This window comes from Colossoma macropomum, unplaced genomic scaffold (assembly GCF_904425465.1).
Source record: "Colossoma macropomum unplaced genomic scaffold, Colossoma_macropomum, whole genome shotgun sequence".
Classification (NCBI taxonomy): Eukaryota; Metazoa; Chordata; class Actinopteri; order Characiformes; family Serrasalmidae; genus Colossoma; species Colossoma macropomum.
The window spans coordinates 27,328,762-27,345,809 of NW_023494785.1; the positions used below are offsets into that span (position 1 = coordinate 27,328,762).

The 17,048-nt window shown below is 39.0% G+C and overlaps 1 protein-coding gene across 1 annotated transcript in view; it reads left to right on the forward strand.

Annotated features, from left to right (window-relative positions):
* Nucleotides 1-17,048, forward strand: part of scospondin (subcommissural organ spondin) — a 118,828-nt gene that overhangs the window by 84,241 nt on the left and 17,539 nt on the right. Inside the window, exons 91-104 of the mRNA XM_036580179.1 lie at nucleotides 53-223; nucleotides 392-568; nucleotides 1,603-1,758; nucleotides 1,974-2,095; nucleotides 5,053-5,189; nucleotides 5,338-5,384; nucleotides 5,995-6,252; nucleotides 6,952-7,113; nucleotides 8,106-8,222; nucleotides 10,137-10,275; nucleotides 10,432-10,628; nucleotides 11,084-11,254; nucleotides 14,279-14,406; nucleotides 16,876-17,021. Coding sequence (XP_036436072.1) covers nucleotides 53-223; nucleotides 392-568; nucleotides 1,603-1,758; nucleotides 1,974-2,095; nucleotides 5,053-5,189; nucleotides 5,338-5,384; nucleotides 5,995-6,252; nucleotides 6,952-7,113; nucleotides 8,106-8,222; nucleotides 10,137-10,275; nucleotides 10,432-10,628; nucleotides 11,084-11,254; nucleotides 14,279-14,406; nucleotides 16,876-17,021 — 2,128 coding nt within the window. The remainder of the gene's footprint in view (nucleotides 1-52; nucleotides 224-391; nucleotides 569-1,602; nucleotides 1,759-1,973; nucleotides 2,096-5,052; nucleotides 5,190-5,337; nucleotides 5,385-5,994; nucleotides 6,253-6,951; nucleotides 7,114-8,105; nucleotides 8,223-10,136; nucleotides 10,276-10,431; nucleotides 10,629-11,083; nucleotides 11,255-14,278; nucleotides 14,407-16,875; nucleotides 17,022-17,048) is intronic.

The following is a 17,048-nucleotide window of genomic DNA, read 5'->3' on the forward strand; positions in this document are numbered from 1 at the left end:
AAACTTTTGAATGAACTGTTCACAGATGTAGTAAGGTTTATTTTCTTGGCAGTGGACGGTGGTTGGACTCCCTGGTCTGTATGGTCTGACTGCTCCGTGACGTGTGGCCGGGGAACACAAATCCGTAGCCGGGCCTGTATCAACCCCCCTCCCCGCAACAACGGCACCCACTGCTCTGGACCGGAGAGTGATACCCAGGACTGCCAGACTGCTCCATGTCTGGGTACTGATGTTTCCTGCTGTATTGTGCTTTGGTGTATTCAGTGTTCCACTCCCTGCGTTCAGTTTTGAGCAATACTATTAATAATACAACGTTTGTGTCGCAATTCATGGTAAATATCTGTCACTTCTGAAGTTGAATGATGTCCCTGGTCCTGTCCCCTGCTCTCAGATGACCTGTGTCCGTGGTCCATCTGGTCACCATGCTCGCGGAGCTGTGGTGCAGGAGTGGCGTCCAGACGCAGGCAGTGCGTGTGTGAGGAGGAAGGTGACCACTCTTGCCCTGACCACATAGAGGCAGAGAGGGACAGAGAGGAGACTCGGCTGTGCTACAGGAGACCCTGCCCTGGTGAGTTCTCTACAAGATCAAACTGACCCTGTAGAGTACTACCACAAACAAATGCACAGCCCTGTTAGATATATATATATATATATATATATATATATATATATATGTCATACATAAATCTAATGATTAATTTTTTATTTTTATTTATGTATTATGTTTTTTATTAATAATACAGATTATGAAAAACTTTATGTATTTATCTATTTACTTATTTATTTTTAACTATTAAAATCACTTTTTGTTCACTGGTTTATTTCAGTTGTCTGTTGCACAATTTAATACACTGTTACTGTTTATTTTCTGAATTTAATGTAATGTGGCCTGTTCCCAAGGTATGGGACCTTTATGTCTGTATTCTTCCAAACTGTCAAACTAAGCAAACAAACAGAAACTGTGTACAGAAAATGCCATATTTAAGCTTGCAGATGATATGTTCATTTATTTATTTACTGTTTTGAAAGTCAACAAAACATGTAATTTGACCAGAAGTGTTCAAACCTTTGCATACAACCGGGTAGAGAATCGTACTTATAAAATGATTCTACTATGATACCAGTGCTCTTCTATTTCATAGCTTTAGAGTAGTGAGAGGTAAAACTGAAGAAATATTGGATTTGTCCAGAATGATATGAGTTGTAGATGATTTCATAAGACATAAGAAAGCAGCATAACATTTACAATAAAGTTATCATAAAATTAATGTCCAGAATGCCCCGTATTTTAAAAGTAGATTAAATCACAGGCCACACAATTTGACACTTGACACAAAATAACAATGAACAGACAATTACAGTGTATTTTAATCACCTAACATCTGGTTTTCAAGAACCTTGAAATGTTGAATAAAAATAAAACAAAAATATTAGAAAAATATAAAAAATGTCATTGTTTATGTTGTTTTTGAATAACATGACAATTATTAAAATGACAAGTGATTCCTGGTTTATTCAGTTATTTACTTATTGACCATGTGTTTTCTCTCTCACGCTCTCTCTCTGTCTCATGCGCACACACACACACACACACACACACAGACTGTCCCATGTCCGAGTGGAGTGAGTGGACGGTGTGTTCGTGTGTGTCTCCATGGCAGCAGCGCTATCGTGCACCGCTCTCTACTACCACTAGGAGTCAGCACTGCACAGAGCTTGAGCGGCAGAGCAGACCCTGCAAACTTCAGGACTGTCAGAGTGAGTGTCCTACAAGTCTGTCAGTGTCCATGTTTACATTGACGCTCAAAACATGTTAAGCTGACCGGTGTGTTGTAGGGTTTTGTTACCTCTCTTCTGGAAAGTATCTGCATTCAGTTTCCAAATCCAGAGACAGGTATAAATTTAGTGTGTAATGCCTGCAATGTGATGTATTTGTCCTTCTGTCTCTCACTCTCTGCATGATTGTGTGTCAGACTGTACCGAGCCCTTCCAGCTGGACTGCGCTTCTCCGTGTGAGAAGCAATGTGTTCTGCAAGGCCAGGCAGATGCTTGCGTGGGTCAGTCGGGCTGCACGGATGGGTGCTACTGCCCTCAGGTCAGCTTAACACTCTACACCTGAGCATTAATAGCAACGTCCCTAAGTGTCCTTGCATAGCTAGACTGCTGCTTTAAATCTCGATTATTGAAGCAGTTATCCTGCAGTAAAACTGAAATATCTCTGTCCCTCTCTGCCTGTGGTTATGAACTCTGATATACAGCACTGCAAAAGTCATAAACCAGCAAAAAAAAATCACTAGAAAGTTTAAAACTGTTTGTCAGGGACAAGGTATTTTTATAAAAGCACTCTATAAGATAAAAAAATACAAATAAACATCATTATGGTAAAAAGTAGGCATGTGCATAGATTTGTGCTCCTGTCCTTTTGCCCTCAGTCTGTACAAGTGCCCTGGTCAGTGGGTATAATAATTGTCCGGTCAGTAATTGCTCAGTAAGTGCTCAGTCTTGCCCCGGGAATAGAGCTAGTGGTTGGGTCTGGACTCCACAATGTGGATTTATCACTGATTTTACCTTATTAACTTCAACCTAACACCAATAATCACAACAGAGCAGCGCTGGAAATCCCACAGATAAATCAGTGATGTTCTTTTTAAAACAGTTCCAGTCCTAAAATCTAAACTGTTGTAAAATACTTGATAGACACACTCTAATGACTGCCTCATAGCAATTGAATTCTGTTTTAATGTGACAAGTCTAAAACCAAAAATTATGCTGTGAATGGAGGGCAAACAACTTATTTTCTTAACAACTAAGCTAGAAGATAGCTGATTAAACAGGCTAACATTCTAAACTGTTTTTTAGTTAACATTACATTGATATGCTTTGACCTGAGTATTTACTGAATGATTCACTGAAAAATGCAAGCACCATTAGCTTGATGCTAACACAACACAAAATCACATTGAGACACAAACAGAGATTAGCATTACCATTAATTTGGTGAGCAAAATGACATGTAAGGTGAAGCTTTCTGCAAAACCTTCCAAAATAAACTAAAATTATCAACAGAATGTGAAGAAATAAGTGTTGGCATTATGTCAAAGACATTTATGTATCGTGTCACAGAGATATCTACTGAAGTTAGCATGCTAACCAGCTAGTCTTGGTCCGTTCTGTCTCGTAATGCCACTTTATACTCTGGAGGGAATAGTGCGTCACTGTAGAGTCTGCCATCAGTCCAACATGAGAGGATGAAGAAGTAGCACTGCCCCGCGTTCTAATCTGTTGTCAATCATGTTGAAGGTATTGCCCCCAGGTAGGTCATTTAAGGACAGGTAGTCAATGAAAGGAACAGTAACGGGCTAGATGGTTACGTTATGAAAGCAACAGCAAACGCAACAATGGCTAAAGCTCTTGGAAAGCGACCATTATCACCATCGCTGCCTGCTCCCAAAAGAAACCACATTCGGTAGCAAAGAAGTGACATAAATAGAAGCAAAACAAGAGTTAAAATTGTCATTGCTTTCCACTTCTGGAGACTTTGGCAAGTAAAGGGATGAAATTTAATGCTGAACTTACACCATTTCTCCTAAACTGGTAAGGAAATGGGGAAAGAGCAGGGAGGAGAAGGGACTGTGCGTGTTCTTGTTTCTCACGATAGGGGTGGACACCACAACTTTCTGGTGATTTGTTGCCCCCTATTTGTTTGGAGTGTGCAGTATAAATTTGGCAGCTTGCATCGTCTTATGCGCTGATCCTTTAAACACTGGTATTTTAGAACATTTTCATTATTATATGACCAAAAACCTGCTCTGTATTGATTAGCAACAATATTATACTATAACTATACAAACTACATTTCTTGATGGAAGAGTTGTTTATTATGATTTTAATTCATTACAACTTAAATTACTGATTGTGTATTTTATGGTATTTTATATTGTCACAGTTTTATAAAACCAATAAGCCACTTGAGGCCATGTGTTACTCTGCTTCACATGCCTAAGAACGCCCCTTACCTGTCGTAAAATCATAGTAACATAGCCTCTCATATCTTACTGCTTTATTCAAATATTCCAAAATGTTGTCATTTTGAACAACCATACTTAAAGATGGCAGTGAGGGGTGCGAATAACTTAACAGACCAAGTTTTTAATTATTGTAAAAACACAGATTTATGCAAGGCCCTGTGGAGCTATTAAAGAGACGATCTGCTTAAAGTTAATAGCAGTCCAGTCGAATGGTGAATAACATAACCGCCTAGCCCGTTCATTGTCTGGCTCTGGTGAGAACACTCTCATCTCAGCATGTAACTGTGCAATTTTAGACTGCCTATAGAAGACTGCCTGTCTTTGGGTGAGACTCCTAACACTGCATTTGCCTTCCTCTCAGATATAATTAGACTGTCTGTCTGGATAAAAGTGCATGCCCTATGCAGTACATTAAATCAAATTTATGTTCTGGTTGCCCTTTTTTTCTGCCCCTCAAAAAGTCTGTACACGGGCCTGGTAAAACGTAACAAGAATGCTGTGAGATGGATAGAAGGTTTGATTCCTCTTCTCCTCATTGCACACCAGCCATCACATGTATTTGTTAAATTCCATCACAGGCAATTCAGTGAAGTATTGAATAACAAAACCAGATGTTGCACAATGACTATAAACACTGGGCTACTTTAAGAAGAGGTTTGAAAATGATTAAGCTTTTTTGTGTTAATAATTTTATTATGTTGTGTCAGTACTTACTATATTAGTAAATGATTACTGCCCCTATAAATGACTTTAAATGTAAATTCAGGTAGCCTAAGACTTTTGCAGAGCACTGTTTCTCACCTCTCATTCTGTTTCCAAGAATATAAGGTTGGTGTTAGTCTGTCAACTTCACTGAGCTAATTTTACCATCACACGTAACAGGGTAACTTAGCAACAAGTACAAGTATTCTTTCCAAATGCAAGTTCCAAAATGCAGTGTGATCAGAAATATGTTGAGCCTCTTTTTCAATGAAAACTCCAATGAAACTTCATTGAAATTCTTCACTTCTCTGGGTGATTCCAGGGTCTGCTGCAGCAGAATGAGACATGTGTACCCCCAGAACAGTGTGGCTGTATTCACCTCCTGCAGCAAGACTCAGGCCTACCTCTTCCTGTCACTGTCCCACAGGGGAAGCAAATCACTGTAGGCTGCAGCACATGGTAAGATCACATACTTAACCTCTAATAAGCTGTAATGATGAACTGCACGCCCTTCAGATCAAAGGTTCAAGATTGCCTAGCTGGAGAAACAGAGCGGAAGAGATTACATTTCCTCTGATGTTTATTCTTTTAATTGCCTTTGTTTCAGCTTATGCCATGAAGGATCTTTGAAGTGTGATTCTCGAGAATGTGAAGGTAATGAAGTCAAGACTGTAGAGTTTGATTGAGGGTTGAACTTTTTGAACCTTTGGGCCTTTTTGAGCTGATTTTTTTTTTTACTTGGAGGTTTACTATAATGTAAGTGATTACTAACAAGTCTAATTGTTAATTCTGGAGTGCATGACTCCCTGTAGCTGACCCAAACCAGAGCTTTATCAGTAATAGTAATCCAGTTTAAATACTCACACTAATGCAATAACAATGCTGCTAATGGATACAGCCATGCACCATGTTGTTATTGTTATTGAGTGTAGCACTTGTTCTTGTAATGCTAGCGTGTACATCCGGGCTATGACCTTTCAGTCCGTGTTATCTGTGCTAATTTGAGAAAAGTGATTATGAGGTTCAGTAGGTGTGATTGAGCAGGGAAATCACCAAACTATGCTGGACATTGGCCCTCTAGGACCCAAATTTAAGACCCCTGCTTTATCTCATACAAATTGACATTGCAAATTACATTAACTCCTCTGTAACAAATCCAGCCAAAGTATTTTTTTAAAAAATGTGAAAATGTTTTACAAGTTTTGTGAATCACACTCTTATTCTCCCATGTTGTTCTTTCATTCTGTCTCTCTCACCCACTCAGTGTCACTCAGTGAGTGGTCAGAATGGACTTCCTGCTCTCCTTGTGTTCCTGCCTCCTCTCTCCTCCAATCTGGCTCTACAGTGGACGTAGGTGAAGGTGCTGGAGTGCACGCGACTGCTGCTGCTCTGGTGTCGGTCCAGAGGCGTTACCGGGCGTGTCTGGATGTTGACTCTGGTTTGCCTATCAATGGAAGAGAAGGGGAGTGCTCCAAACCGCTGGAAGAGGAGAGAATATGCCCCCAACCTGACATCTGCAAAGGTGGGACTACTTTTTGTTCATAATTACTGATATTACAGAACTACCAAAACTGACAATGGCCTTAGCTACACTACTGTTCAAAAGTTTGGAATCATTTATCTTTTTAATTAATCAGTGTTTGGTATTGTATGCACAATAATGACTTCAATATTTCACCTAGACTCCAGAAAGTACTTTTTTATTCAGTATTTCAAGTATAAATACATGATATGATAAATAATGTTTGGCGAATGATAACATATGATCATTTTTGCCAACTTTGCTGTTTAATTATCAACTTTGAAATACAAGGAAATTTGCATATGAATTTTTATTTTAACTTAATTCTCAATGCTATACAATTTCCCAGTAATTTTAGACCCACAGCCAGTTTAATCCATCATTTTGTACATACCTTGGACATAAGTATCTTTGGACATAAGCTTCTTCTTTTCTTCTCCTTCAACTTCCAAAAAACTTTTGAACAGTACAGTCTTTGTTGCTCAGCGTTGCCCAACAGCAGAAACTCTTCATAGATGATGGATTAAAGGACTACAATTCCTTTAATATTTTTTATGTAATATGTAGCATGCTGCAGTAAATTAGGAAGTGCAGCTACAGATATTTGTTCTTGAAAAAATACATTATTCTAAAAGGAAAATATAAAATGTTGCCCCTCAAGGGTGTGAGTGTTTATTGTCATTGTGTTGTTGAATGCAGACCTGTGCCAGTGGAGTGTGTGGGGACCATGGAGTGTGTGTCAGGACCCATGTAGTGGTGGATTCCGCCAGCGTGAGCGCAAAGCCTTAGCAGCCATCCCCGGGCCCCACTGCCCAAGACAGCAGAGCCAGTCACAGAGTTGTAATACTGGCCTTTGTCCTGGTGTGTACAAACACACACGCACGCTCACACAAACACACCTATGTATATATGCTAAAAACAAACATGACCATGCAATACCATCTACACACACAAATACAATGTAATGTAAAGGTTCTGCACCAGTTTTAGTGTTTTTCCTAGAACAACGTTGTATGAGAAGACTTCACACTATATGATGCTTTAATGAGGCTTTGATTGCATTCAGCCCCAAGAGCATTACTGAGGTTCTGTACTGATGCTGAATGGTTAGTTCTAGATCACAAACACCACTTCAGCTGATCCCAGAGGAGTTGGATGGAGCTCCATCACTCCAGAGAACACAGTTCCACTGCACCACAGCCAAATGCTGTGGGCTTGATACCCCTCTAGCCAACTCCTGGCTTGGTGACTTTTAGGATCATGTGCAGCTGCTCCAGAGTGCCCCATTCTTTTGGCTGCGCTTTTCTGTGGAACTCATACAAGCTGTGTGTGCACAAATGAATGCCTTTTTAGCAGTAATGAGTGCTCCTGGTTCACTAATTAGAAAGGCTATCCAGATACGTTTTGTGTATATAAAGTAGAAATAGTCAAGTCTGTATATGTATTAATTTGAAACACTTTTTCATGTAAAAAAAAATAAATAATTAATGCCCTCCAACTAATTGTTTTTGCAGCCAACAAGTGCTCAGTATACGTGGATGTTCAGTTGGAAAGGCTATTAGAAAAGCATCCCAGGTGGCTCCTTGTGAAGGTGCTTGAGAGAATGCCAAGAGTGTGTAAAACTGCTCAAGGCAAAGGAGCTGATTAAAGTCTCTAAAATATTTGATAGTTTGGATTATGTAATATTTTTTGGTTGCTGCATGGGTCCACATGTGTTCATTTCATAGATCTCATGTCTTTAACTGAGTAATATTATGAAATGTGGAAACTGGTGCAGTATGTACTACATAAGTACATGCAAAATGGGAAAGGTGACTTTTAATTCTTCAGCTGTTGCCTGTGTTGAATTTTAGGTGAGCGGTGTGAAGACAGGGGGCGTGTCTATGAGGCTTCCTGTGCCAATCAGTGTCCACGGAGCTGTGCTGATCTGTGGGAGCATGTGCAGTGTCTGCAGGGAGTCTGTCACCCAGGTATTCCTGTCACTAATACAGTAACAATGCCACAACAAAAGTCAATAATAACCCTACACTCTGCTCATAAGGGGTGTAAAAATACATCAGTTTTTCATGGTGTATTGATGTGCAGTTGATGATTTAACATAACATTAGCATAATAATTAATCCTGAAATAAATAAACAACAGAAAAATACAACAACTAAAAGTAAAAACGTACATGTAAATTATTTTTAATGATAAATCATAGATTCTGTATTGTGCCCAGCATTATACCTGTCATATTGTAACCTGCACTTGTGTAGTTGTTTCAAGGTAAAGCGTGTCACAATCACCAACAGTATGTTAAGACTGAAAAAAGAAGCAGCTTTTGATGAAAAGACCATCTTGCAAACTGATTAGCATAGGGCTGGATCAGTGTCGACTGATGGCTCAGAAAGCATTACACAGGTAGATGGAAGAATGGATTCCACTGAATATCAGCCAATTCTGGAAGCAAGTGTGACACAGTTAGTCAAGGAAATGTAGTTTAAAAGAGGCTGGCTTCTACATCATGACAATGATCCAAAACATACCTCAATATCCAGCAGAAACTACTTCAAGAAATACAAGCTGAAGCATTTGGAATGGCCCTCACAATCCCCTGACATCATTGAAAATCTGTGGGTAGATTGTAAAAGTGTTTTGCATGAAAGACGGCCCTAGAATATCAGATAACTAAAAGTGTTCTGTGAGGAGGAGTAGGTGAAAATTCCTAAAACAAGAAAAGAAAGACTCCTAGCTGGTTACAAGAAGTGTTTTCATGCTGCGAAATCTGCCACAGGGGGTGTTACTAAATTAAGAGTGCCTGAACTTTTGTACATTTTTTTTTTCTATTTTTAAGTTAACCAAACATAAAAGGTACACTAACCTTTGCAGAAGTTTTCTGCACAGATTGTTTATATTAATTTTTTCACATCAGAAATCATCACAATGTGTAATGCTGACAGGGGTTCCCAAACTTTTGCATAAAACTGTAGATGTTGCCAAAGAAACTCTTGACATATTTAGGTACTGGTTGTTCAAGAATTGCTAATAATTTAACAAGCGGTTAAGACAATGTTTCCATGTACTCAGTAAAAAGTTGAAAATTTCTTAAGAACACCTTGTATTTATTTCTCAGAACATTGGTGACTTTTCTAAGAGCATACATTAATTTATTTCTTTTACCCATTTTGTTGGGCGGGGGGACTGACATCCATGTAGGGGCGTGGAAGCAACAAGGGCTATATCTATAAACTTGCTAAAGTGTTGGGAAAGATTTACATTGGTTTTATTTCACAGAAGACAAAGTCAAGCAGGAATGAAGTTCCCAACATTTTTGTCAGGGCGTCACATGCCCTGCCAAAATGCTTTCCCCTTAAAACATTGGGAGATGCAGTTCAGGAACATGCTATTCCACATCTAGTGACTACAGAACTATACCAGTGTAATTCCTGAGGGGTAAGAACGTCATAGTTGACTAGTGTTGATTATAATTTATTACAATGGTATTCGATAAAGTATGTACCTTAATTTTTTGGCGAAAATCTAATTATTAGCTTTTTTCCAAACATTTAAATTGCCCACCCCACAAAAAAGAACATGAAATCTAAGATTTCATGATGTATTTAATCAGTTTAGTTTCCTGCATCAAATTGAGGTAAAGGATTCACAGTCCTTTAGCTACACAAACTCCTTTAACAAAGTTTTCTGTGGGGACTATTTCGCCTTATTTTGCCCTATAACCACCACTATGAATCACCGCTGTCTAGAACAGAGCATTTCGCATCAAACCACTGTGAATGGCTTTGTTTAATCTTAATGAATGAATTATGCAGGAATTAAGGAAAATCACTGGTGTTCCCCTTTAATCCTTCTCTTTCCTCTTTTCTGTCTCTGTGTGTGTCCAGGCTGCCGTTGTCCTGATGGCTGGCTGCTGCAGGATGGTGAGTGTGTGAGAGTGGCAGCCTGTCGCTGTGGACTTCCCACAGAGAACGGCACCCTTCAGCTTACACCCGGACAGAATGTCACAGTCGACTGCAACACCTGGTAAGAGCACAGGCACAGGGTAAAGGAGGTCTATTAGAAATTAGCTTATTCTACCATCTATATATAAAGAATCTATATATTTGCAGTATAAAATTGCCTGACGAACCAGCAGCCTCCTCATTCTTTAACACACAGTGTCTTCAATTGTCCCTGCAGTGTGTGTGTAAATGGGTCACTGGTGTGTACCGAGCAGCCCTGCCCAGTGTACGACTCATGGGGGTCCTGGAGTGAGTGCTCAGTGTCATGTGGCGCTGGACAGAGGACACGTAGTCGTCCCTGCACTCACACAGCAGGAGGCCCACCCTGTGCAGAGACTGAACAGAACGAGACCTGCACTCAGCCTGCCTGTCCAGGTCTGCGATTTCTGCAATTTATATCATTTAAAAGTTTTATTCACTTGTCATGTCAGTCGGTTTTGTTTGTTTTTTTGTTATATTTTTATTGGACAATGATGTTTCTGCACCAAATATATTTCATGTTATTGAAAATATTGCTTCCAAACTTTTAAACAGTAATGTTTGGGGCATTACGCGATTCATTTTATGATAAATGTTCCGCTTTAGTTATCCATCGACATTAACATCAAACCAAATGGTTTACATGTATAGAATGTGTTTTTGTAGCAGTTTTGGAGGTACAGGGCTGCATGAGGCTGGATATCAGTGATTTTATACAGTTTGGAGACTATGAATGTAAGATTTTCTGTCTCTAGAACTTGACACCAATGTGTATATTATCCAGATGCAGTTTTATTCAGATTTATTTTTTATTTTGATTCATATTCTGATTGAATCTTGTCTGCTGTTAGCTTCTTGTATACTGGGCGAGTGGTCCTCCTGGAGTGAGTGCAGTGCCTCCTGTGGAGGAGGAGTCTCAATGCGCAGTAAGAGTATTCTACAGGAGCCTGAGCCTGGAGGACTGGCCTGCCCATCTCCTTTTGAGCAGCACACTGTCTGCAATACCAACAGCTGTCTGCCTGGTGAGGAGGACACACATAAGTTAATGCACATACACACACAGACACAAGCGCCAGCCGATGTTTACCTCATTTTTCAGCAACACCACTGAACTACTTTCCAAGTTGTGGCTCATAAAAAATGCAATTAAATCTACTTAAGTCGAGTACAAGTTTTCAGCACTTACCGCAACTGTATGCACACACACACACACACACACACACACACGCACACACACAGAAAAGAGATTCAAACGCAATTTAGGTTTTAATGCCCAGTTTTATCTCTCTCATATTTGTCTGCTGTGCCATCCTTCACAGCACCATAAAGTGTCTAGCCAGCACTAAATCATGGCATGAGCTGCAAATTCACTGGCCATAAAAATACGGTCCCCCTCATCTCGCATTTATGATGGACCTGCTACATTTTTTATGAAAGTTTGCATCACCGTAGAATAGTGCATTTCCAGCCCATACTCAAGCTTTCTCCCTGAAGCGAAATAAAGATTTCTGAATTAAAATTGTGCAATACCAAATTTCTGTTGCATACACCAAATAAAGGTCACTAACTGACTTTTTTATTATTTCCACAGAGACTTTTATATTTTAAATAGGGCTGTGAAAGAAAGATGAATGATTAACAGCACAAATTTTTTAATGCTAATAATCCTTTAACACATTTTCTAGTTTGATCATTTAGACCTGCCGTAGTAGTTCAGGCTGAAGCTCAGCTGCTCGAACGATGTTGTTGCTATGACAGAATCTACGAATGTAGCTGTCTTGTACAAATACAACTTTTAAATGACTTTTAAAGCAATACTTTTGACACATTCAGCACAGTACACTGGACAGTGCTTGCAGGAGACATATGGCTAAATCATTGAGTAGCTAACTAACAAAAGAAATAGCAAAGTTCAAAGCTCCTGCTACCTTCGGTTGGAAATATTGACTGTATAGGCGATGTATATGATGAAATCATTCATTGTTTAGAACACGCAGCCTCTGTTGCTCTCACTGGATGTCGGTGATGAAAATTAGAAATTCTGATGAAGCTTATTCGGTGATACTTTACTTGAACTCCATGACATAACTTTGACAAAACTGTCAGAGACATGTCAGGGCAACTCTCATATGCTCTCATGAGTTGTCATGACAGATATTTTACAGTAATATAACACTGAGTGCGTTCCCATGCACTTAATAATCTGATAACTGCAGTAAATCAGATTTTTTCAGCAATGGGAAAACTCCCAGGTTTACATGAGTTGGCAGTAATCGGATTTCTGCTTTGCCATCAGCCAATAAACTCACAGAAGAAGAAATGACGTAAACGTTATGTAAAACTCATGCCGCAGCGTTGTTTTTTTTTTTTAAACATTAAGCCACTTTGACCTTAATATATGAACATACATCATCGAGAAAGTGAAGAATATTTAAATTCTAAATTTAAATATTTAAATTTCTTCAAACACGTAGTTGGTTTCAGTGTCGCTCCAAAAGTGCTTTGTCGACGTCTCACGGGCGCTGGGTTAAACGCTGCTTACTTATTTCTTCTACTGCTGTCTGTTTTTGCACATGTGCAGACTGAGAAATCTGAGTAAGAGTATGCATGTGCTGAGATATCTGATTACTGAGCTAAGATTTACCTCTCTTTATCGGGTTTCTTAATCGGATTTCTAGATCTTACTTCAGTCAAGAAATCGGATTAAGCTGTTTATGTGACCATTTGAATAAGATAACTCAAAAATCTGGTTGTGATCAGATTATTAAGTGCAAATGTACTCACCGTCATGTTACTGTTACTAGTAACTGTTATGTCAGATGTCATAATGTTTGATGTTATGACAGCTGACTAGAGTATGCATTTATAAAAAACGCCAGAAATAAAAAACTGAGAATGGAGGTGACAGGACTAGCATTGCAATATAGCAGCACACAGAGGAGGGAAACAGCTTTGGGAAATTGGTAGACTTTTGTGTTGGATGCCGTGCACATCTAAATGAATGATAATGCACTTTAAACAAATGAGTTTCTTGGCCCCGATTGGTTTGCTAGTATAAACACTGTCTGTGATTGAGAGGTTTGCTCTTCAGCTTGGAATGAATCCTCGCTGCATCATATGTAATCTGTGCCCAGGAGTCTAAAGGGAATACAGCAGGTTATATTTCAGAGGAGGGAAGGAAATTAACATGAGGGTTCACTGTCTCTACCTGCATGAGGTTACATAATAAATCTCTCAAGAATCTCTTGCACCTGTTGACCTGAAAATATGTGCCAGCAAACCTCAAACCCCTCTGATGAAACCCCTCTGATGCCTTTTCAGCCTTAACTCACCCAGATCGGTGTAGTACTGTGAGGCATTACAGTGACAGAATTGCAGGTTTGGGAATTGGAGAAGACTGGATTAAGTGAGAAACTGAATGCCATTTTTTCTTCATCCTTAGTGATCTTATACTTTAGGTTATGTTTGGCATTCCATAACATTTTGCGTAGCACTCTGTGTTGGCACTGTGCACTCACACCTTGGATTTGTCACACAAATCACACATTTGTGATTTGTGTGACACATTTATAATGTCAATGATGATAACAGACTAATTGCAAACTAGTCTGACAGCTACAGTGCAGCTGATAAGCATAGCTTTAATTAAGCATAAAGTAGAAATTAAATCTTTAACTACTGTCATGTTCATAAAATGTAGTTTTGTTGGCTGATAAGACATAATAGAGAATAATTTGACAGGTCCATTTTAAAGTAGTAAGATAAAGTTAGAATTAAGCCTCTTTGAATTAATGTTGCCTCGAGAGTAAAAGGAGGAGTGCTGCTTGTGTGATATTCATGACAAAGGCTCAGCATTAGTGCTCTTAAACTCAAGCTTTAAACCAAAAGCTTTCATCTTCATCACAGTTTGTTAAAATTATTGCGGTCAGGTTTCTTAATCAGAAATTATGCTCATAAATATGCTCAATAAGTGTTTTTTGAGAATATACATTGGCTTTGGTCTAACTACTGTTCTTTTCTCTCTTGTCTCTTTGCTGTTGTGTCAGAGTGTCCTGTGGGTCAGGTGTTCAGTGTGTGTGCAGGCTCGTGCCCATTCTCCTGCCAGGATCTGTGGCCTGAGAGTGAGTGTGTGCCAGGAGCCTGCAGCCCTGGCTGCGCCTGCCCTCCTGCTACAGTGAGTTAACATGAACACCTTTAAACAATTCCATGGTAGTGCTGGGCAGTATTCATAAAATTCAGTATCACAGTATTTTCCTATTATATCATGGTATGATATATTTATCATGAAGAAATCCAAAAGAAAGTCGTACACACCTGACAGGCTGTTTTTTGATTGGACTGTTATTTCAAAAGGAAACTTTATGCTAAGGGCTGGGCAATATGACCATATTCATCATAGTCATGATAAATTACATCACAGTATATGTCACCAGTATGTAAAAACACTTAGTGCTGTTTAATTGAATACACAGCTTGTGAAAGGTTAAATGCAAATTGGATTTATAGTTTTTGATAGAAATTTTTAAATGTGGCTTTACTTTGTTTCCACTTATCAGAAAAAATAAATATTGTGACTTACAGGGTATCATGACTGCTGAAGTATTGTGATATGACATTTTTGCTATATCACCCAGCTCTACCTTGCAGAGTGACAGAAACCGGAAACCTGCTGCTTAATATTACTTTTTTTTTCTAGATGTATTTTACATACAAATTACATGCAGTTTAGTTAACTGTCAAGTCTGGGACACCACATGAAAAGTACACAAAATACAATATAAGAAAGAAAAACTCTTGCTTTGTCTATCAGTACCACTAAAACTGAAAATCAATAGTGTGTTGTACCAATACTGATGTATTAAAAACAGTTGACGCTTAAACTTGCATGCGCAGACGTTTGCACACACAAAAGTTGACGCTCTTCTGTAGAGTAATACGGCATTGTGGAATGACCCTATGGAAAGAATTAGCTAGCTGACATGGACCTAAAAAAAGGCCACTTGATCAATATTAGATACTTTTTAAACACTAGATGGTGACTGACTTTTAAAGATCAGACCAACAGGATTGTACAATGACTGTCATTGATAATGAACAACTAAAGATGTTCAGTACACATAGAAAAACGTTGTGGCCGCGAAATAAGTACATTTAAAAACATTGTTTTTATTAAAAAAAACAGTATCAGCCATTCAGAAACAAAGGGAAGTCTGAAAATGTAACTATAGTAGAATAACTTGTCAACTCTTTTCAACATAAACTTTAAATATTTACACTTCTCTCTCCTGTGAAAATCTTGCATCAACCTTAGGCAGCATCAGCTATTGTTGTTATATCACTATTGATTATATATAACCCAGCACTGCTCTGCGCTCGACCTGGCCAGTTTAGAACGGCTTTGTGACCAACGTGAACACAAAGTTTTGGTCTCATTTAAAACATTCTGCTTGACCGTTTAATGTGCATGTGTGCTCACGTAATCGGGAAACCCTTACATTGCTGTAGAATACACTTAAAAACTAGTAGCCTGGTATCTTTTAAATAATGTGGTAAAAATGACTCAAGAAAGATAGGTATGTAGATAAATACACTAGATGTCCAAAAATATCCAGATACCTTCTGATTAGTGAATTCAGCGAATTCAGTGAATTCTGCACCCCTTGCTGATACTGGCATTCAGTTGCGTGCACGTAGTTTGTATGATCTCCAGTGAAAAGCGCTGACAATAGAATGACAAACTCTGGATCAGCCTCACATGATCCAAAGATCACCAAGCCCAATGCCAAATGTCAGCTAAAGGGGTAAAAGAGCATTGATCTGTGGACTGTGGAGCAGACCTGCCTTCTCTGAGGCGACATCATCCAGTGCCTTTGGAGTGAGCCAGAGTGGCATTTGTGATCCAGAACTAATCATCCAATGTTAGTACCTGACCTCACTAATGCGCTTGTGGCTGAATGCAATCAAATTCTCACAGCAATGTTCCAGCATGTGGTGTAAAGCCTTCCTAGAAAGTAGAAACTCCTACTGCAGCAAAGGGGAACAAACTTCTCATTAATACCCTTGATTTTAGAAGAAACATTGGGTGAGCAGGTGACCACAGCCTTCTGGATATATAGTGTAGATAGACATGCAGAAAGTTCATTAATTCTAAAGGAAATTGCAGAGCACGAGAAGCAAAAATAATGTGCAAAAAACACAAACATTAGAAACTACAAAAAAATGCAGAATTTACAAGATGCTTAGAAGAGATGTAAACTGCTACACTAGTTTAAAAAATGCATGCATAAATCCAGCTGAATATTTGCATATTAAAAGTTAGTCAGTGATGGGATTTTTTAAATATGCACTTTTACACATCTCATGATAATGAGTTTAACAATTGTTTAACTACAGAAATACCAGAATGATTGCTGACTACTATGAACCAATAAAGTGCATAAGCTATACAGCTGAGAAGCATTTGGTATGAAGGTCAGTATCTCCCGAGCTATAGGTTAACTCATTATAAGGCCTAATAGCTGTGGGGAGGAATGACCTCACACAGTACTTTCTATGTAAAGAGCATCACAGTATTCGCCCACCAAAAGCTTTGTTCTCAGAAGAACATGCTGCAATCCATATAACTGTTCTCCTGTGCTCCCAGGTTATGTTTAATGGGACGTGCGTGCCACACTCTGAGTGCCCCTGCTCTCCTCTCTCTCTGTTACTGATGTTCCCCAACATCACATTGAGTGCCCTACAGGAGGAGGTTCCCCCTGGGACTATTGTACCACACCTCTGCAATACCTGGTAATAACTCAAGCCTCTTTCCTCTTG